The sequence below is a fragment of the Ictalurus furcatus genome, chromosome 15, assembly GCF_023375685.1.
Source record: "Ictalurus furcatus strain D&B chromosome 15, Billie_1.0, whole genome shotgun sequence".
Taxonomy (NCBI): domain Eukaryota; kingdom Metazoa; phylum Chordata; class Actinopteri; order Siluriformes; family Ictaluridae; genus Ictalurus; species Ictalurus furcatus.
The window spans coordinates 14,287,984-14,309,938 of record NC_071269.1 but is presented as its reverse complement, the minus strand read 5'-3'; the positions used below and the strand labels follow the sequence as shown (position 1 = coordinate 14,309,938).

General features: G+C 40.1%; 3 protein-coding genes and 2 non-coding genes across 6 annotated transcripts; all 5 read right to left on the bottom strand.

The window, feature by feature from the left end:
• Positions 1 to 625: 625 nt before the first annotated feature.
• On the bottom strand, positions 626 to 11,056 carry LOC128618906 (calcium-independent phospholipase A2-gamma-like). 2 transcript variants are annotated; one of them, XM_053642586.1, is made up of 10 exons: positions 8,390 to 11,056; positions 5,876 to 7,290; positions 5,527 to 5,676; positions 5,256 to 5,413; positions 4,985 to 5,079; positions 3,832 to 4,003; positions 3,674 to 3,731; positions 3,374 to 3,568; positions 3,066 to 3,261; positions 626 to 1,485 (listed from the first exon to the last, which is right to left on the bottom strand). In XM_053642586.1, the coding sequence occupies exons 2-10, from the start codon at positions 7,205 to 7,207 to the stop codon at positions 1,223 to 1,225; spliced, it is 2,619 nt and encodes an 872-aa protein (XP_053498561.1). In that variant the 5' UTR covers positions 7,208 to 7,290; positions 8,390 to 11,056; the 3' UTR covers positions 626 to 1,222. The 2 variants fall into 2 exon arrangements, with proteins under 2 accessions (XP_053498561.1, XP_053498562.1); XM_053642587.1 differs by lacking the exon at positions 626 to 1,485 and having other exon boundaries at positions 3,095 to 3,261; positions 3,374 to 3,489.
• A 143-nt stretch (positions 11,057 to 11,199) lies between these two features.
• On the bottom strand, positions 11,200 to 21,944 carry LOC128618910 (nascent polypeptide-associated complex subunit alpha). Its single transcript, XM_053642590.1, has 8 exons — positions 21,863 to 21,944; positions 20,035 to 20,112; positions 12,600 to 12,679; positions 12,412 to 12,489; positions 12,148 to 12,294; positions 11,745 to 11,873; positions 11,500 to 11,622; positions 11,200 to 11,311 (listed from the first exon to the last, which is right to left on the bottom strand). Exons 2-8 carry the CDS (start codon positions 20,102 to 20,104, stop codon positions 11,297 to 11,299), a joined length of 642 nt encoding a protein of 213 aa, XP_053498565.1. The 5' UTR covers positions 20,105 to 20,112; positions 21,863 to 21,944; the 3' UTR covers positions 11,200 to 11,296.
• Positions 11,386 to 11,459, bottom strand: LOC128619944 (small nucleolar RNA SNORD59). The gene has a single exon (XR_008388042.1). It is a non-coding gene; the product is annotated as a small nucleolar RNA SNORD59 (small nucleolar RNA).
• Positions 11,966 to 12,041, bottom strand: LOC128619945 (small nucleolar RNA SNORD59). The gene has a single exon (XR_008388043.1). It is a non-coding gene; the product is annotated as a small nucleolar RNA SNORD59 (small nucleolar RNA).
• On the bottom strand, positions 12,686 to 18,553 carry LOC128618909 (calphotin-like). The gene has a single exon (XM_053642589.1). The coding sequence runs from the start codon at positions 17,741 to 17,743 to the stop codon at positions 15,725 to 15,727; it is 2,019 nt and encodes a 672-aa protein (XP_053498564.1). The 5' UTR covers positions 17,744 to 18,553; the 3' UTR covers positions 12,686 to 15,724.
• Positions 21,945 to 21,955: the final 11 nt, after the last annotated feature.

Below are 21,955 nucleotides of genomic sequence, written 5' to 3'. Positions count from 1 at the left end.
GATGTTTCAGAATTTGCTTCTCTTACCAGACTTGATGTTTTAGTTGCCATTCATTAATTCAAAATCTGTCTCATTCCTCTTCTAGGATAGTAACAATGTCATTGAGCTAGAGAAGTTTGTGTATCCTCTAGCTGTTGCTCCTGAATCTTAACATACGCAATATGAGCAGACGCCACACAGGTCAGAGACTGAGATGGAGATCAAGACAGCTCTGTCCCCTATGCCAGTAAGTCTCACACCACGTAGTGTGAGCACGCACGCGCACACACACACACACACACACACACACACACACACACACACACACACACATATACATACACACACTAATGTGTTGCAGTGGTTCGCTGACCATGGTATTATAAATTATTTATTCTAATATTTTGAGTTACTGGATTTTTGATTTCCATGAGCTGTAAGCCGTAATCATCAAGACTAAAACAAACCAAAAAAAGGCTTGAAATATTTCACTTTATGTGTAATGACTATAGAATATATGAAAGTTCCACTTTTTGAATTAAATTATGAATAAAATTAATTAAATTTTTTTTGAGCTGCAATACATATAAATTATTTTACTTTACAATAAATTTGAACATGTAGACCCCACATCAATGTGTGATTTTTTTTTAAAGAAACAAAAGAAGAATCTTACTAATCTAGATTTGTTTATTTGTCTGAAATAACACTCCAAACTGTTCAAAAACATATTACTACCTTCAATATTAATACAGTACAAAAATCATCACATAACCTCGATCAAAATCCAGAGACACTATTGTGTGCTTTCAGTGCATTGGTCAAACACTGGGAACATTAACGGCTGCTATCTACTCAGGTTTCTGACACATAATTTACACTGTATGGTATAAATAACTAATATAAATGGCAAGAAAAAAAAAGTCAATGTATTCAGGAAAGGCAAAACTATTCATTTTTCTTAACTCTCAAATGAGGTCTGAAACATGTTAAAATGTAGTCCTGTGATCCTGTTTTGACCTGAAATGATACACCACTGCACATTTCCCTTGTGACAGCTTCAGGTGTAGTATGTCTTGACAAAGAGCCAGTGACAATAATTTACAAAAGTTTATTTCATGTGAGGTCATTGCACAAGTGAAGAGCTGAAGAAGCATTACAATTGATACCACCTCATTGTAATATTGCACTCTGTAAACAGAGCAAAGTTTAGCAGGTCTTCAAACCCATGTCTTTTGTTCAGTCATGCCCATCGCTGCTGTAGCTGCCAGGCTTTCTCACTGATCCAGTCCCGAGTTTTCCAGAGTGTCGTGCGTTCTTCACCCAGTACACCGCGAAGCAGTTTCAGTTTGAGCTCATTCCTCTCTAAATACTGCTTAGTATCCACCTGAAGTTGCTTCAGAGCACCAGGCCTACTTTCATCCAGTGAGACCTCAGCACTCAGCACTGGGTTAAAGCGAAAATACACATTTGGCTCCAGCAGATCCGCCAGCAGAGTGTGCACACCTGAAATTGGATATTTCATTTAGTGGATTATCAATAAGGACACTTGATATCTGATATTTGTCTACCTGACACTAATTGATTACATTTTATTGTCAAATATTTTGGGCTGTAATTTATAGTTTATATTAATGCACTCACTCTAATATGTTGTCATTTATATAGTAACAGCAAATTCACAAGGATTATGGCGGATGCTCCACTTAATCTCAGGCTAATAATCAGTTGATTAATACATATATTGTTCTTTAACAAAGGAAAATGTATAATCATGGATATACTGAAGCATTTTGTAAGGAGACATTTATGTAATATTTATGAAAGGAGTCTCGGGTGTCAGTGCTTTGTAATGGTCAGTGTGTTTTCTGCCCTGGGAGTCTTCAGGACAGAGGACTTTGCACTTTCTGGTTTCTCATAAAAAAGCAGTTTTCCTCAGAAAAAGCAGAGGCTGGTGAATGAACAACTGTTTATATATTATATGTTATAAAGTAATTAATAACAGGAAACTACAGTCCCCTATGAAACTACTGGTCTGGAAAGGCAGTTTAGAATTTCAGCTTTTATTTCCTGGTACTTATGTAAGATGCGTGAAATGCCATCGAACATAGCACATTTTGTATCAGACCACTCAATTTGTAGGTGACCAAAAATATTGGAACACGTGACTGACAAGTGTTTCTTTTTACCCAGGTGTGTCCTCTTAGATTGATTGTTTAAACAATAAACAGCTCTTAATGTTTACTCTTGGTTTGAGCCTTCAGTTTCACCTGTGAAGACTGTATTTTTTTAAAAAAAGAATAAACCATTGGGCATAGCCAATACAACAATTTGGAATGTCTTGAAAAAGAAAGAAACCACTTGTGTACTGAGCAACACAGCGAATGGGTCGGCCAAGGAAAACAACAACAGCTGATGACAGACATATTGTGAGAGCTTTGAAGAAAAACCCAAAAACAACAGTCAGTGACATCACCAACAACCTCCACAGGGCAGGGATGAAGGTATCACAATCCACCATTTGAAGAAGACTTAGAGAGCAGAAATGTAGAGGCCATACAACAAAATGCAAACCACTCATCAGCAGTAAGAATCAGAAAGCCAGATTGGGATTCACAAAGAAATACAGAGATGAGCCGCAAAAGTTCTGGAACCAAGATGAACCTCTACCAAAATGATGGAAAGGCCAAAGTATGGAAAAAGGAAGGATCTGCTCAAGATCCAAAACATACACACTCATCTGTGAAACATGGTGGAGGTAGTGTCGTGGCTGGTTCTAGAACAGGCTAACTAATCTCTATTGATAATGTTAGTTATGATGGAAGCAGCAGAATGAATTAATGAAATGCATTCAACTGAATCGGGAGGAACTTTATCATGCAGCAAGTCAACAATCCAAAACACACTGCCAACTCAACAAAGGATTTTATCAGTGGGGAAAAAGTGGAAGGAAAATAAGAAAATAGGAAAATAATTGCATCACATCACCCTGTCACTGATTATTTTCTTATAACAGCACTACTTATCATATTTTATTACTTACATATTAAATAAATTCAGGCAAAATTAATTATTTGCAGACTAACCCTCAGTGTCTGTGGCACTGCTGATCAAGTTGCTGATTTTGGCTCTGAGACTAGTGGACGTGGCAGGCCCCCTTCTGGCATTATCATACCGACCAGTTCCTAGAGACAGCACACACTGGAAGGGCTGATTGGGCCAGAGTAGCCGGCTTTCATGGACAGCAAGAGCACAGGGATTGTTCAGAATGATACCTCCATCCTAGACCAGAGGAGAAAATGCTACTGAAAGTAGATACAAGAGCACAGTATACATTAACTGTATATAAAACTATCTATTGTGTGTTCCATCATGACTGTTTGAACAGTCTGACCTGATGTATGTCGTTATATAGGGGAAACTCCTGGAAGTATCCTGGAGCAGCAGAAGAAGCTCGTACTGCCTGCCACAGTTGGTATCCAGATCCACCTGCATAACGGCTAAGGCAGCCTGGACAGTGATTATAGTTTCTAAAGATAAAGGGTTTGGGACTGGTACCCCAGTTCACTACTGCACTCACTGCAGACACCTGCAGTGATCAAGAGTGTTATTAATGAAGTGGTTATTGGCTCTCAGGACAAAATAACTGCTTCAGAATCTCTGAGCCAGTTTAGAACATAATCATCGGATTCACCTTAGGACTCCGCTCATCTCTGGCTGTTCTAACAAGGAGGTGGTCACCTATTTTCTCCCTGTGAGCCAGATAAGTGTTTGTTAAGTATTAAATGCCAAAGATTTTATGCCTATTTGTGTTAGAAAAACAAGTACTTGTTTCTACTAAAAATAACTTACTTCAGGATCATCTCCCATCTCTCCGTATTGTAGTATGAGTGAGTCCAGCCCATTTTCACAGTGCCAACCAGAGGGTTCTGTCTAAAAACATCTGACCCAAAACGTCTGTACATTTCCTCACACTCCTCTATCGAGAAATGAGCCAAAGCCAACATGAAGGCCAAAACGGCTCCTGATGAAATGATCAGGAATACAGAGACTTCCATTTACCAAATCATTGCAGTGTTAACGGCCATGGTATCTGAAAGGACAGGTCAAGGTAATTCTCTTTAGCCGCGTTTCCACTTAAATTACCTGGAACATTTAGTCCCAGGAACTTTTTTCAAGGGACCATTTGGTTTCCCCAGACCTTTGTTGTCTGCATTTCCATCGTAGTCTAAAGTAGATTAGGCAAATTAAACTGGTGACGTATAACTGCGCGCGACAAGCCCTTGGCAAGGATATGAAGCCTCGAAGTATGCTACAATCAAACTGATTATTGACACAAAGTAAGCTGATTTTAATGATGTAATAATGTAAAATGTTTGCTCAGCTCATAAAAACATGTAGCAGGCTCTGATTGGAACACAAACCTTCGTACGCGCACGCACAAGCTTCTCTCTGCATTGTTTTCCTGTGTGAACAATGCCTAGCTTGCTTAACCGACTCGATATTTTTAAGTATACTTTTTCGTTGCGGGTCACCATTTCCAGTTCCCTCTGTATTTCGTCCTCAGCATAAATACTTATTAAGGCCTGAACCCCGTCGTTGGTCCATCTGTCGTATTTCGTAAGAAAATCCATTGTGTTGATTCGAATCGCAATAAACAACTGTTACTGTACGCACCACAACAGACTTATAAAAATGGTGCTTGAAAATAAAATGTGTGTACTCAACCAATCAGCATGTTCAGTGCCCAAGTCCCACCCCCCAAACGTCCTGAACTTTGATAGAGTACCACTTGCCGAGTAGGGACTTTCTGATGGAGAAATATTTTACCCGGAACTTAATTTAGACCCTGGTCCCTGCAGTGGAAACACACTAAGTATCTCCAAAAGTCCCTAGTTCCTGGGGAAAGTTCCTGTGGTGGAAACGCGGCTTCAGTGTCACTACGTTTACAGAAACCAGGTCCAACTCAACTGAAGAACAGTTTAGCCTGCTGTACAATAGATACCTGTGCTCACGCCACACACATAGTCAAAGAGCTGATAGACCCGTTTTCCTGTCTGAGCCTCCAGCTCTTTTAGTACCTGCAGTGGAACGACCCCTCTGTAGAAGAAAGAATCGCAAGATCACAGTCAGTTTCCACCCATTGTTCTTTGCCATATGTGTCCAAGATTTTCCAAGAACTTTTCAGTAATGTAAATGTAAACAATGAAACTATTGCACTAACAACAAAAAATATATACATTGTAGTTCCCACTGTTTTTGTGGAATGTCTGTACCTGGTGCCACCACCATCGATGGACAGCACTCGTATCCCCCAGCCTGTGAGTGGATCCACATAGCCGATCAGGGCTAGAGTTTCTCTAATGGCAGCTTGAAGTTTCTCATCCATCCAAAATAGCCGTCGATGCTTCAGTACATGCGTTGTTGATTTTTCCTAAAGACAGTCAAATTTCAATAACCAACCTCTATCAATGAAGGAATTACTGCAGAAACATGTTAAAAATTAAGAAGCTTGAAAAGCTTAGAAAAGTGAGTGAAAATTTGTACCTGCCACACAACACTCTTGCATGCTGGGTTGAGAATTAAGTGAGCGTTCAACTCCTCTATACAGGAGCTGATAGATGAACATGTCCTTGCTTTCTCCAGCTTGCCCAGTAGAACTCGAGTCCTGTCCTCTGCCAGCTGTCTTCTTTCTGCCTATAGAGCAGTCTTACTGTCACAAAACTATTTGTACTTTCGTTTAAATGATAGAACACTATATTAACTGCAAGGTGAAAGGCTGGTGCTAATTGAAGACACTGTCAACATTCAGTACACAAGTAAATGAATCTAATTATTCATAAATTGCTGATGATACATGCATGATATGGGAGCAGTTAGCTGGAGCATGACTTACCACTCTGTCCAGGGTAAGGTCTACAGTGGTAGTACTAGAAGCCCTTCCCAGGTAGCTCCCGAAAAGGCTTTGAATGCCAAAGGGGTTTAAAAGGCCCTGGAACAAGGATGTATGTTTCTTCAGAGTACTTCCAGATTCTCCACGGTATGGATCTCTTTCCATTTCCTCATCTGCAGCTGCAGAGCTTTTGAAATAGCGATTGATATGAGTGGCCATATAGGCATAGTTTTCCCCAAAGTGTGTGGTGAGGTTGCTCATATGGAAAAGAGATTTAGGACGGAGGGAAAGAGTGTCCCGTGAGGCTGTGCAACTTTTCTGATGGTCCAGGTGAGTCTCTGAGCCCTTGCCTTGCTGATGTGGTGAATCCTTAACAGTATCTGTCACTTTTGCACCAAAGTATCGGTTGATATGACAAGCAAAATGAAGATACCCTTCCTCTAAGGAGCTACAAACATCAGTGTTGTTAACATCTACTGTAGCTGCATTAAGGTGAGTGGGGCTAGTTTCTGGAAACACATTTTCTTTGATATTGGTGCTCTGATTTTTGGTAGTCCTTCTAGATATTTCCATAGCTCTTCCAAGAATGTCTTCAGATGATGGCACCTCCATACAGATTTGTTTCGAGAACACAGAGTTTATGTGACTGGCTACATAACTATAGCTTTCCCCAAATTTGGTCACCAGAGAACTCATATGAAACAGTTGTAGTCCCGGATATCCTGAGGTCAAAGGTGATTCCTCAGACTGGCTAATGGATAGACACTGCACCTGTTTAAGCTCTCTAGCCTCTTTGCCCTCAATAGCATTTTGGGTCTGTGCTTGTTTTTGCACTCCAGTAAGAGGCTTCTGCAGTGCAGACATAAATCCAGCCTGACCAACATCACAAGACGTGGACATCTCTTTCTGTTTAAAATACACATTGATATGTCGAGACAAGTGCTTGAAAGATTCTCTGAATCTTATTTGCATCCATTGCATCTGCAAATTAGCCTTACTGTCAGTGTAATCCCTAACTGGAGCCTCTGGTTTCAAGCTCTCCCTGTTGGAAGTGGAATACATGCGAGAAACCTGGACATAGCACTGTTTAACTTCATGTTTCAGACCAGTATGTGTGGGCCTCAGAGGTCTCGCCTTTGATCTTTTGAGGGAAATGCTCCAGACAAAATTACAGTGGCAGTTCATGTATGACCTGTGGGGCCTAATGGAACAAGGAGTCCCAGCAAGATGAGACAAAACTCTGATGCTAGTGAGCAGGTTACTTATCCTACATAGTAACTGCAACCTCTGTGGCCCAAAGGTTCTGCCCAAATTTGTGCTGATGTACCGCCCCATCAGTCACATACACACAATGAGAGAGAAAATGGATCCCTGAAGTGAAAAAAAGCCTGGGCCAAAGGTCCTGAAGCACTCAATTCCTAAAAAGCAAAAGAGAAGATCAAATCTTGTTCTGTATTCAGTGAAATATGTATCTTATGTACTTATTCTGTCCAAACCCAAAGGACATTTCCATACATGTTTATCTATCTATTTATTGTATCCAGAATTATAAAAACATCAGGTGACACTAAAACATGACTTGTGTAGAAACTGCTAGCATTGTGCTAGGGTGCCCCCTCCTGGTTGCTTTTGTTGTAGACCACCATTTACTGTAATTTTCAACAGTCCTTTTCAGATGTTTGGTTTAATATCATAATCTGTCATTTCAGGATAATCTTTGCCTTCATTTTCTTGTTTCAATATATAACTGAATTACATATATATACTTTGCACATTACAACATATGTCATTTATGAATGAACAGCAGCAACCATGACCATACTCCCTCAGGGCAGAGGTCAAAAGGTTAAAATAATAATAATAATAATAATAATAATAATAATAAAATCCCTTTAGAGGACTACTTTTCATTTTAAAGCACATGTATAAAAGCCTGACATACCAGGTCACATGGCAAACACAGGGCCCTCCTCTCATCTACTTTATTAGAAATGCTGGCTTGCTGCCCTTGACATTGTGTACAAACTGTTCACCCATGTGGAAACAACAAACCTTCTATAAATGGCAACACACAAAAGAGATACATAACCACCAGTCCAAAACATTTTGTCTTGTTACAATGCAAATAGGTAAGACAGGTTTGCTGCTACTTAAGTACTATGACCCAGAAAACACAGAATGACTGGCTTTGATATAAATCAAATAAATTAGATGGAACTATGGAAAATTTGGTAAAAGATCACAATAGGATGTTTCTTTTCTTTACAATGTTGATATGTTGAATTTCAATTAACCTAAAATGTACTGTTTTAAGCCACAAGGTTCTATAAACACCCAGCATACTGTATAAAATGCTTCAGGTTATTTGAGGATCTTAAGATTTGGATTGGATAATGGATGTAACAGAAAAAAAAAATACCATAAATAAAATGCAAGTCATGTTCTTGAGATTTCTAACTATTTTCTTTTACCCTTGACAGACATGCAATGTTGGTAACCAGAGAAGCTTGATCTTACCTGTCTGTACTCCTCCCCAGTCAAAATGTTAACAAGGTCCACTTACATATGCAGTACAGTACTATCTATATATAGTCTAGGTTTCTTTTCCTTGTGTTTACATTGAGCACTGTTATAGTCAAGACAAAATCCTATTGGTGGGTTTGCTGGTGGGATAAGCCACATGACCCTCTGTTGGACCAATCCTCTTTCTCCTTTCTGAAATTAACTATATGACCCTAACCCTTCATGCCCATGAAGTTTCTATATTTAGGGGTGTTTCCCAGTATCAATACCTCCTGAGAGGCACTTACAGCATGTGAGCTATTGCAGCAAAACAGTATTAATAACAATGAATTATGCTGGAACTTCTAAGCATAGTCGATAGCAAATAGTAAAGGGTTTGGTAAAAATTAGCAAAGTGTCCCAAAAAAACACATTTCAAGGTGTTTTAACTGAAAACTTGCTTTTTCATTATGGAAAAAACACACTAATAACATAGTACCTCCTCAACTTGTGAAGTAAGGATGTATTATACAACAGTTAATTAAGGTCAACTAATTTGACTGGTCAAGTGCCATTCCAAGATACTTATATTTAGTGTAAGACCAGTGGTATACTTCACTGTTCGTATCACTCCCCTTGTCGGTGTTCGCTACGTTAATTTCGAATTCTAGCAATAGTTTGTTACACTCAAACTGTTACTACACACAGTGCATCCAGAAAGTATTCACAGCGCTTCACTTTTCCCAAATTCTGTTATGTTACAGCCTTATTCCAAAATGGATTAAATCATTATTTTCCTCAAAATTCTACAAACAATATCCCATAATGACAATGTGAAAGAAGTTTGTTTGAAATCTTTGCAAATTTATTAAAAATAAAAAACAAAAAAAGCACATGTACATAAGTATTCACAGCCTTTGCTCAATATTTTGTTGAAACACCTTTGGCACCAATTACAGCCTCAAGTCTTTTTGAGTATGATGCTACAAGCTTGGCACACATATTTTTGGGCAGTTTCTCCCATTCTTCTTTGCAGGACCTCTCAACCTACATCAGGTTGGATGGGGAGCGTCAGTGCACAGCCATTTTCAGATCTCTCCAGAGATGTCCAATCAGGTTCAAGTCTGGGCTCTGGCTGGGCCACAAGGACATTCACAGAGTTGTCCTGTAGCCATTCCTTTGTTATCTTGGCTGTGTGCTTAGGGTCGTTGTCCTCGTTGAACCTTCGCCCCAGTCTGAGGTCCATAAAGCTCTGGAGCAGGTTTTAATCAAGGATGTCTCTGTACATTGCTGCATTCATCTTTCCCTCGATCCTGACTAGTCTCCCAGTTCCTGCCACTGAAAAACATTCCCACAGCATGATGCTGCCACCACCATGCTTCACTGTAGGGATGGTATTGAACAGGTGATGAGTGCTGCCTGGTTTCCTCCAGACATGACACTTGCCATTCAGGCCAGAGTTCAATCTTTGGTCTGAGAGTCCTTCAGGTGCCTTTTGGCAAACTCCAGGTAGACTGTCATGTACCTTTTACTGAGGAGTGGCTTCCATCTTGCCACTCTACCATTCAGGATTGATTGGTGGAGTGCTGCAGAGATGGTTGTTCTTCTGGAAGGTTCTCCTCTCTCCACAGAGACACGCTGGAGCTCTGTCAGAGTGACCATCAGGTTTTTGGTCACCTCCCCGACTAAGGCCCTTCTCCCCCGATCGCTCAGTTCAGCCGGGCGGCCAACTCTAGGAAGAGTCCTGCTGGTTCCAGACTTCTTCCTTTTCTGGATGATGGAGGCCACTGTGCTCATTGGGACCTTCAATGCTGCCGAAATGTTTCTGTACCCTTCCCCAGATCTGTGCCTCGATACAATCCTGTCTCGGCGGTCTACAGACAGTTCCTTGGACTTCATGGCTTGGTTTGTGCTCTGACATGCATTGTCAACTGTGGGACCTTATATAGACAGGTGTGTGCCTTTCCAAATCATGTCCAATCAACTGAATTTACCACTGGTGGATTCCAATCAAGTTGTAGAAACATCTCAAGGATGATCAGTGGAAACAGGATGCACCTGAGCTCAATTTTGAGTGTCATGGCAAAGGCTGTGAATACTTACGTAAATGTGTTTTTTTGTTTTTAATAAATTTGCAAAGATTTCAAACAAACTTCTTTCATGTTGTCATTATGGGGTATTGTTCGTAGAATTTTGAGGAAAATAATGAATTTAATCCATGTTGGAATAAGGCTGTAACATAACAAAATGTGGAAAAAGTGAAGCGCCGTGAATACTTTCCGGATGCACTGTACTACTGACTGTCAGTCAGTCTGTGCATTGCCATGGCAACATGCAACACACTATTCCAGTTGTGGCTTCTTTGGGAACCATATCTGTTGGAAAAAAAAAAAACTAAATATTTGCCCATATTGTCTCTGAAACGTCTGTTACTTAATTTTAATACCTTATTAATACAACTGTCGTATAAACAGGCTCTCACTGGTAATCCTGCTGATTACCTAAAGCCAAATCACAGGAGTCCCAATATTCAGTACAACAGCTCTCTTGCTTGTGTGATATAGCATCTAGTTTAATATAACTGCTTAGTTAGAGCTCCTAATTTGATGACAACCTGGGTAGTGCAGCTGCACTTTAGTTAACGGAAGTTCATAGCAACATTATTTAATTGATAAATAAAACCTTATTTTATTCCAGCAACAAAAAGAAACTCAAGTATATTGCCACTGAACACTGTACTACATAATTCACATCGAAATAAGATTCATTAACTTTGCTAACAGGTGCCTCATTCCCATTATCGAAATATAATAAACCAGACCATAGCCATCAAGCCACACCTTTATTTCTCTTGGGTATAAATTGTACAAATAGTGTAGATTAATTCAGCAACATCTCATTCTGCCCTGCTCTGATATCCATCTACATCGTCAATTCCTGTGAAGAAAGAAAACGGGTTAATTAAGCCATGTGTATGAAACATGCAGAATTATCAAAAATCAACACAGAACTCTTCTCAGAACAGATATTTGGCTTCAACAGACTCAGAAGAACGAAAGTCATGCTGTTAAATCATCACAGAAGTATTTCTGCGCACTGGAGATGATGTAATTGTCTAAACTCACCATAATGGCATTGACAATGTCGTTGTTGTTATTCTTCAGTGCGCGAACAGCCTTCGCCCGTGATACGTTGGCTTGAGACATGACCAGCTCAATGTCCTTAACCTCTACTCCGGTTTCATCAACCTTGAAATAAAACAGATTTGACTTTTAAAACACGCCTCCCGCAGAAAATATTTGTGTGTATGTATATTACATTATACACTGAGTATGTCCAACTAAATATTATAGAAAAAGAATGTCCTGACCTCTTCCTCTTCGCTTTCCTCGTGTACTGTAGGCGTCTGTGTGCTTTCTTGGATGTTTGATGCTGCTTCTCCCTGGACCTTGAACTTCTCTGCAGCAGCCAGCTGAGCTTGCTGGGACAAGTCCTCAATCTAAAGAAGCACAAACAGTGATTGATTTATACAAGCCCGCAAATTACTTCGCTTTGAATTCAAATGCAGAAAAGCGGTGTGAGACCAAAATCCTCTTTCAGGACAGAAAGTTTGGCTTCATTAGTCTCAGAAGAACGAAAGTCAAACTGTTTAAATCATCACAAAGAGGAGGTAAGTGTGTGGAAATGCTTCAGCTTTTACTGTGATGTACAAACATTTCTGTTTGTACAAACATTGTATATCATGCACCACAAACAATCCTAGAAGGTCTTACCTTAGCCTCTCCGAAAACGATGTAAGTGTCTGAAGCTGGGCTTTTGTAGACGTCTGGTTTGGTGATGACAAAGAGAATGTTCTTAGACTTGCGAATGGTTACTCTGGTAACTCCCGTCACTTGTCTGAGACCCAATTTGGACATCGCCTGGAAAAATACAAGTCAGATGAAAAGCTTAGCTTTGGATAACAAAACCAAAGAACAACTACGAGAAGGGGGGGAAAAAAAAAAACCAACAACAAAAAAAAAGCGCACCACTCTCACCTTTCTTGCTTTCTTTTCACTTCTGCTTTGTTTGGCTTTACTGACCGGCTCCTCGTCAATTTCAGCAGCAGCTGCAAGCTGTGTAAGAGATAAAAATAGCTTTCCCAATAATGAACAACAGATTATCGTTTTAACATTGACAGTTTCCATCTTTTAGGCAAGTGTTACACGTGTATGTGCAGTCTTACCTGTGCCTGCTGCGTCTGTGTAGAATCCTGCTCCTCCAGTTCAGGAACCGATTCATCACTGTCTGATTCAGTGCCGGACCCTTTAACATAAAACCCAGGTGCTACTTAATGTAAAGGATTAACAGGTCAAACATACAAAAGCCAGCTAAGAAAACAGAATGCAGTGCTAAAGTAACATTACGTTAGTCTGCTACACTAATAATTTAAACGCACATGTAAAAAAGCTCGGAATAAAATTTGTTTAGGAGTAAAAGATTGGCCAGTGACTAATTTCCTCACTAGAGGAGTATAGTTTCACATAAAATATTAACACTGAATTTAAAACCTACTATTATATTGTAAATAATTATATAATTGTATTACATTTAATCTAAAATATCTGTACATGGCCCACCATCCCTAGCAATTGTTAAGAAAGCATTATTTAAAAATTTATTAATACAGTGGGCATGAACCGGAACACTTTTTCAAGTTTATTCACCAATAATCAGGAGCGCACATAACTGGTGCGCATGTGTGACAGAAGTAAAAAATGCACAGGGTTAACTATCTTAGACCACTCATTTGCATACCAATAGCTGTAAATACAGTCACCATCTTGGATTGACTAAGTGTAATACTGTGAGAGATGTCCAAAAAACAACAGACGTTAAGCAACTTCTCTGGCATTCCTCCACCTCAGAAAAAACGTCAGCTCGAGAGAAGAGAGTTCTCTCAGAAGTGGCTTCAAGAAGTGCCATGGCTGGAATCTGACGATGAGCGCAGACAAATGTGGTGTAAGGTATGCCACTCACATCCCCACCTAGCAGACAAAACTAGTGCCTTCTATGCAGGGACAAAGAATTTCAGTCATCCAGTGTTTGATAAGCATGAAACGAGTAAGGATCATACAAATGTAGTACAAGCTATTAATAACACAAGCTAGTTAAGATGAAATATCCAGTTACCCACTTGCTAGATGGCAAAACGAGGTGAATGAAGAGCAACAGATGGCTCTGTGTAATGTTTCCTCGTGGCCTTCCATAAAGCTAAACACACACGTCTTATGTCTTCGTATGCTGAGGATATGGCATTATTAAAAAGACTAGGAGTGAATGTCGGAGGGGCAGATCATTCACGTGAAGGGGGAACGCGAATAATTCAAAGCATAGCACTGACTAGTACTTGTATTTGAGGGGAAAAGTTGAAATCAGCTGAATTTTGGGGTCTACTTTTTGACAGATGGGAGGACATAAAAACGGAGCTGGAAATTGTTTATCGTGTCTGACCACCAACGGAGAGCTCACCGTTGATTTCCTTAACTGGGTGCTAAACGAACAGCATGGGAAATAACGAGTGGGCTGGTCAATCTATTCCATGACTCAGGCTTGGATGAATGGAGGACAGACAGTGCTGTGGTCAACGTCGGTACGTACAACTGCATTCTCCCAAATCTACGGCAAATGTTTGCGATTGGGGATTCCCTTGTGTATATTCTGTGCACTGCACAAAGTCAGCTAATCACACGGTTTCATACTGATATGTTTAATCGTCCTGTTGTCAAGCTGCTGCAATTTTATTTACATAAAAGGTGGAGCACAAAAATGCTGAAGTGCTAAAGAAGTCGTTTGATAAGAATGGCAACTCCTTTTTGAAATTAGCAAAGTTTCACAATATCAGATGGTCTGCATGGAGGCACAAAACACTGTTGAAAATATCAAGACTTTTACCCACCATTCAAATGCAACTGGCTATAACGGATGACAACACATCTGCACAGTGCGTTCAGTGTTTTCTGGCCAACATGCTTGACATTGGCAGCATGAACCTCACAAAGGTTTCAGCAGGAAAAGCTGACCATAGGAGAATGTAAAGATGAACTCATGCTAGCCATTGGACAGTACACACTTTTGTTTGATGGTGAAGGCCAGCATACGAATCTCACCACTTCCAATGCTGATGATGACAAGGACAAAACTGATTTACTCAGGTTTAACTGGAGAGTCTGAAACAGATATGGATCTCTAAAGTCATGTGATAACTAAGTTTTTGATCCTTCCACTAGGCCGCAATAAATGCAAGACCTCCACAGTTTTGGCAATACAACGATCAGCACCATTCTCTTGACCGAGACTCAATTATAAGAGAATGGATGCGTTTAAAGCAAGCAGGAAAATGTTGGCAGTGTCCTGTGTACGATTTAGTCAAGGTAGTTAATACAAGTAATCCAGATTGTTACTCCAATACCGAAAAGATAATCAAGCTGTCCCTTACTTTAAGCAATGGAGCTTGTGAGGGGGTTTACACATCTCAACATAATAAAAAACAAGCACAGATCCCGTCTGTCACATACTTGTCTCTGAGCCCTGATGCACATCCACTTGTCAAACACGACCACAAACATTTGACTCAAAGTCAGTTATAGACCTAGGGATGCAAACAGCCCATTGCAGGCTCAATCAAGGAAGTGCATCATCTTCCACAATCCAAGAAGCAGCAAGTCCATCATCATGTACTATAATTCAAATGGAAGACAGTGAGGCAGACAGTGAGGAGGATGAGGCTTAGTCAGACCTATGGGGGGACCACTGTGTGGGTGAGTACCATACAAACTCTCAAAGTGGTCTCCTGAGAACCAGACTAAAAAAAGGTGATGTGCATGCCTGTCAATAATGCCAATATGACTCTCCCTAATGCAAATAAATTATTACTGATCATAGAGGGGGGGAAAAAAAAAAACAAATATCTATATTTCTTTACAGAATTCATATGTATGCCCTGCTGAATTCCAGCTTAGTACTTATGTGCACTACCTAGGCTATAACATTTGTATTCTACACGCTGCATAGAGCATATTTGAGATTGAACCGCAGAAAATATATCCCACAAAATGGCAAAAGTATGTTTCTATATTTACATATTTATTGTAGCACAGACCTTAAAGTACTCCTCTTTTTTCCACCCAACCAAATAGCTAAGTGTATTTGCCTGTTCGTAGGCACATATTTAAAGCTGCTCAATTTGTCACAGCTCCTCACAGTATGTTCACCGGGGAAACTCTCATTACAAGAATAATAAAAAAAAAGAATTAAATCGTGCAGTCACCATGACTATATTGGGGGAATAAAAGTAGAAGTAAGTCAAACCTACAGTTCATGACAAAGGCACAGAAACAAAGATGAACAGAGAGAAATACCCTTGTCATTCTTGATTACTGGTTCCGGTTTAGATGCTGCTTTAACTGGTGTAGGGTCAGGCTGAGTTTTAGCAGGTGTTACAGTGGTTGCAGGACCAGCTGGGGGCACGATAGCTTTAACTAACGGCTCTACTTTAGGTGGAACCTCAACTACAGGCTGCGGTTGGAAAACAGGCATTGTCGAAGGCTTCTCAGGAGGAATAAGTGGAGGGAGGTCATCCTCCTCCTCCAGAGGTGAAATGGAAGACTGAAGAGGAGTTGCTGCCATAACAGTAGATGGCCCAACACTTGGCTTCTTTTTGCGGGCCTCTGCATTTTCTTTAGAAGCAGCGACTGGAGCGGACTTTGCTTTTTGCACTGGAGATAAGGCAGGTACAGACTGAGCCTTAGGAGATTCAGGAGCAGCTTTGGGCACTTCAGCAATCTTAGGGGTTTCTGGAACAATGGCAGAAGCCTTTGGGACTTCAGCAAGCTTAGGGATTTCTGGAACAACGGCAGAAGCCTTTGGGACTTCAGTAACCTTAGGGGTTTCTGGAACAATGGCAGAAACCTTTGGGACTTCAGCACCCTTAGGTACTACTGGGGCCTCATGAACAACCTTTGGCATATCTGGTACCTTAGGTGGGCAAAATGCCACAGCCTCAGAGTATGATTTGGGTGCGTGGGCAGCTGACTTGGAAACTACTTTAAATGCATCAGGAGCTACAGTAGCTTTAGGAGACACTGGAGTAGGTGCTAGACCCTCTAATGGTTTTGCAATCACTGTAGCAGGGACAGCCACTTGAGAAGTTCCTGGCACAGATGCAACACCTTTGACCTGCATCACATCAACTGGAGTTGGGGTTGCAGCTGCATCACCCTTCACTGGTTTTGCCTCAACTGGAGCAACATCTTTAACTGAGGCTGGTGCAGATGCAGCACCCTTCACCTGCATCACATCAACTGGAGTCAGGGCAGACGCTTCACTCTTGACTGGTTTTGCCTCCACTGAAATTTTGGCAACATCTTTTGCCAAAGCTGGTGCAGCACCTTTCACAACATCAACTGGAGTCAGGGCAACCACTTCACCTTTCACTGGTTTTGCCTCAACTGTATCTTTTGCTAAAGCTGGTGCTTCAGCTTTCACTGGAGAAGTTTTCACTTTCTCCTCTTTAGCCTTCCATGGAGCAGCAATAGTACCTTTAGGAGAGGCTGCTGCAGGGCCTGCATCCTTTGATGGCTTTACCCCATCTGAAGTTGAGGTAGTTGCTTCAACTTTCTCTGGTTTTGCCTCCACTGGAGCTGGGACATCTTTAGCAGGTGCCTCTGCTTTCACTGGAGCAGCTGCTGCACCCTTCACCTGTTTTGCCTTCACTTGAGAAGCAGTGGTACATTGAGGAGATGCAGCTGCAGGACCTGCACCTTTAACCAGTTTTGATTCTGCTGGAGCTAAGGTAACCGATTCATTGTTCACTGGTTTTGCCTCCAGTGGAGCTACGCCAGCAGCTTTAGGACACACAGAGGCAGTAGCTGCACCCTCTACTGGTAGAGTGGCCACCTTGGGAGAGGTTGGAGAAGACTTGTGTGCTGTTTTTGCCTCTGAGGGTGCAGCAGAAGGTAGGGTTACCTGCTGAGGTTCAGCAACTTTAAAATCTGCTTTCTTGGATTTTGCCTGTTTACCAGCCTTCACAACCTTAGGTGTCTCATGTTTCCCTGCACCTGGGGAGCGAGCTGAAGGAGATGCTAGTGGAGAACAAGGTGGAGTGGCTCGAGGGCCAGAGGCTGATTTGGGTGAAATGGGAGATGAGGAAGAAGCAGAAAGCGAGGTGCGCTTCCGGCGGCCCATGGGAACAGGCTTGGGGGCAGAAGTGTGTGGAGATGAGTCAGCCTTAGCCCCTATGGCCTTTGGCTGAGAGCCAGCAGGAACTGAAGCAACAGCAGCTGAGGAGAAAAGGGGCTTAAGTTGATTTCGGAAATGCCACAAGTGCATGGACAGAATTCCACATCCATGCGGGTTAGGAGAACGGCAGACCTCTTCACACACCTCACTCAGATGGTGTTAAAACATGCGCAGGATTTCAAACTAGTTTAATCAACCCAACTGCCATTAAAACAACTCAGACACATCACACTTCTTGTTAGGATCTGTGGCAGCTTAACACATGGCACTGTGGTGCTGTAGAACTATTACTTGTTTCATATACTCACAAAGCAACCATTAATACATAAAACTGCCAAATCTTCGGGTGAAAAAGATCACCAGCTTTATTTTGTCTCCTTCAAATGCAGTGGCACTTAAAATTTCTTATGTGACAATGACACATATACTGCTCATCTAATGCATTACAAAAGCTGGGTGAGTTGGACATCAGGTTAAAGCATTAAGGACAGTAAGTGGGTTCAAAAATGTAGGTTTCTACTATGACAGAATTAGCCCTAAAACACCACATCTACTCCTATTACAACCATCGCTGCACACATCACAGTTTTCAACGTGTAGTTCATCCATGCATAACTAGTGGATAGGCTTTTGAGCACAAATATCGGTGCTGTCTGGAGCAGTAGCATACTCATAGGTTTACTGACACACACACACAAAAAAAGGATGGTGGCTCAGCTCAATCAGGAAAATTAAGGGCTGAGTGTGTGTGTGTGTATATATGTCACTACAAAGACAAATTCAAAGAGAGTTCACTGGTAGAAAAAAAACAGGCATTGGTCTATACAGACGTGGTCTTCATTGCTATGGTCAGACTGGTCATCCTTTACCACACTCTAGACAAGTGGGCAAGTGCATGTGAGGTTTACACAAGGAGAACAGTATAGGCAGATGCTTGACCCTTACAGTGAGGGGGATGTGGTGGCATAGTTATGCATGGTTTGGGTCCAATGGCCCTCTTAAAAGAAAAGGCCACTTAAAAAAAATTTATGAATCCTGACTCTGCCAAGAGACACTGAAGCAGTTCTAGTGGCACAACACCTCACCAAAACACTTCATAGTCTTCTGACATCATTCTAGCCCAATCTTTCTGCATTTCTTCACACTGTATGGTACGCTATAAAGTCCCCCCAAACCAAACCTTTCTACTGTTCACTTTCAAATGCAGCAGAGGTCCTAAACAGCATTAAGTATGGATTACAGGGTTTGAATTTAGCAGCATTACATCTAGACAAGTTTTGTGTTGACCAGTTAGTTACTGGGTCAAAAGTACTGTATTGCAGTGCTTTAGCTATCAAAAGGAAGGGTTCTAATTCTGAGCATTTTGCTTCATTACTTTCCACACACATCACATAACTAGATTTTTTGAATTACATGAATATAGAGCAAAGCCATTTTGTTTTGTAATTAGATATTACTTAAGTAAGTTTATTGTTTTGTTTTTTTAACACCATGCCAGCTTCTATGGCTATTTTCATGGCAGGAAATGTTTAAGGAACTCTATATAAGGTTTTTTAAATCTATTTTTCCTTTTAAAAAAAAAAAAAAAAAAAAAAAAAATTTGCCTTACATTTGACTTTGCTAAAAATTTCTTCCAGAGCATTGGCTGAATAAAAAAAAATGTTTCTCACAAGTCATTTTATTCTCCCTGGTGCATATGTACCAACCTTACTATTATGATAAACAAATACATTTATTTTAGTATGTAGTAAACAGGCCAGGTTTGCTTTGTTTCAACCATCTACAAAATAATAAATAAATATATATATTTACTTTTGTTTGTAATATTTACTAAACTTTAACAAAATTGTTACATCTCATCAGTTTGCATAACTAATGTGTGCATTAGCCAAACACTTCATAAGTACTTGTGCATGCTTGTACTGAACATATCCCATGCAATTAAACACATTCTTCATAAAATAAATAAAAATCTACAAAACCTCATGCAAGTGAAAGCCAGCATAGATGGCTACGTGACTTTCTAAGAATGTAGGTCCTGGATCACCTTTTTTTTTAAAGAATAAACTCTGGGCCTAATTTTGCCAAACAAATTATAAATACATAAAATAAAATAAAAAATAACCTTTACCCCGAGCAGAAACCCAGACCTCCATGCTGCATGGAGGCCACAACAGCTGGTCACTGGGGGTTAAATTTTTTTTATTTATTTTTTTAAGTGTGTCTGAAGCAGGTGGTAATACCAGCCGAACCAAATCTTTGGCTTTCCTTTCTTATTTTAATTCACTTTTAACAAATATACAAAGATAACTCAATAAGAGCTCCAGGACCCCTTTATTAGCGTTTAGTGTCAAATATAATTTTTTTTTTTTTATACAAACCCGTCTCCACTTGTGGATGCTGCATCTCCTGCTCTGTCACTGGGACAGTTTCTGTGGCTTCACCTGGCATTGTTAGCTCTATATAAAAAAATAAAAAAAGCAATGTGTTAGATGCAGGAACACTGTGTCTTGTTTTAAAAACGATTGAGAATGATTTGTCTTCTACACAGCAAGGCAGACTCGGTAAGCTGTATGAACACGAATATAACAAAATCACTGAATATATAACAGCTCATACAATTCAACCTGAACAACTGTTAAAGCAGCTTAAACAGTCATGATTAAGACTAGACGCTACAAGTAGAAATTATTTTGTTTCATGTAATCTTATTCATGTCAAATATTTTCACTTCAACATGTGCCCTTAAATTATACTAATAATATTAAGCTTGGCTGTAATGTTTACTTCACTGCATTTTCCCCACTCACAACTACGACATTATCTGAAAGTTAGCAACTTTGAAGGCGGCTCTATCCACTTCGCACAATCATTTCATTTCAAGTATCCCTAAAAAGCTTAGTTTCCTGATGTAAACATTAAACATCATGAAATTCATGTGGATTTCCTTTATAAACATCACACTAATTACAGTAGAAACACCTCAAATCACATTTCTTTAAATCTCATTTTCTAGATGAACTGTTTTCATGAAATTTTACATCGGTCATTCCTACACCAACTTAGAAGCTTATTACAGATGAAACAGTTGGATGTATAACAGGTTTTCTTCTGAAAAAGGAATGAAGACAATTATAACAGCGTGTTTATTAAACGATAAAGAAATACTCCCACCAAACTGTTCTGGAGAAGTCTTTCATAAAAAAAATAAAAATAAAAATAATAATAATAAAAAAAGTGTTCTCTGTGAAATGAACGGTTTTCATTCAAACATCATCCCAAGACTAGATTTCTGGATTTTAAAAGTTATAAATGTTTCATTTGCATGAATGAAAACAATTTGTTTGTTTGTTTGTTTTTTAGATGATCCAATACAATGAATACTTGTAAGAATATTAACAATTATATGGCCAAGATGGGGTTGGAAACTAATTTTCTGTATTTAAAAAGGTCCCGTTTTAGTTTGTGTAGTGTCTCCTACAGATTTTGTAGTATCTACTTCAGTTTGTAGGAATTTATAAACCAACTAACAAGTCTGTGATCTTTTTGACAAAAGTTTGCGTTCAGCTAAAGTCGTTTTAACTCCAGGCGATTTTCAAGGAACTGTGTATCACAAGGGAAACAAGCAGTTTGGTCCAAGTAGACTATCAGATAATAATAAGAGAAAATAAATAAAACCCTGAAACCGTGGTCCTAGAGAAACCCAATTTGTGGTACTTTTTTTTTTAATTTAGACCGCAGTGTAGAAACTGCACACGGTGTAAGACTCGGGCATCAGTTACAGCTCAGCCGGCGTTAATCTGTAGCACTGCGGGGGAAATGAACATGTCGCGCTTTAGCTAGTTAACCATGTTCAGCTTCTCAAAAGTGTCCACTTACACACGAGGAGCACAAACACAAAAATACAACATAAATCAAAAAGAAATACGTTGTTAGCTTTAATTGTTTTAAAAAGCTCGGAAAACAAGAAAACTAAGAAGCAAACATGAGCGAGCGAGCGAGCGAGCCAGGCCACTACTACAGCTCGCCCATTTTGAACTGTGTGTCGATTACATTAACAAGAGCTTCAACAACATCGCAAAGTTATTTTAAGGAAATATTTACCGCTTATGACAGAAGACTTGTAAAGCAACAGCACGGATAACGTTTAACCGAACAAACCCGTTTATAAATAACGGATGTCAGAAGATTGGACTCTGAATCACTTACTAGGTTCGAGCTCGGGGTCCAAGATGGCTGAGAGAGAGAGATCCTGACCTTTGCGTCACGTTCACATCAAAATTGTTTTTCCGGTTCACAGTG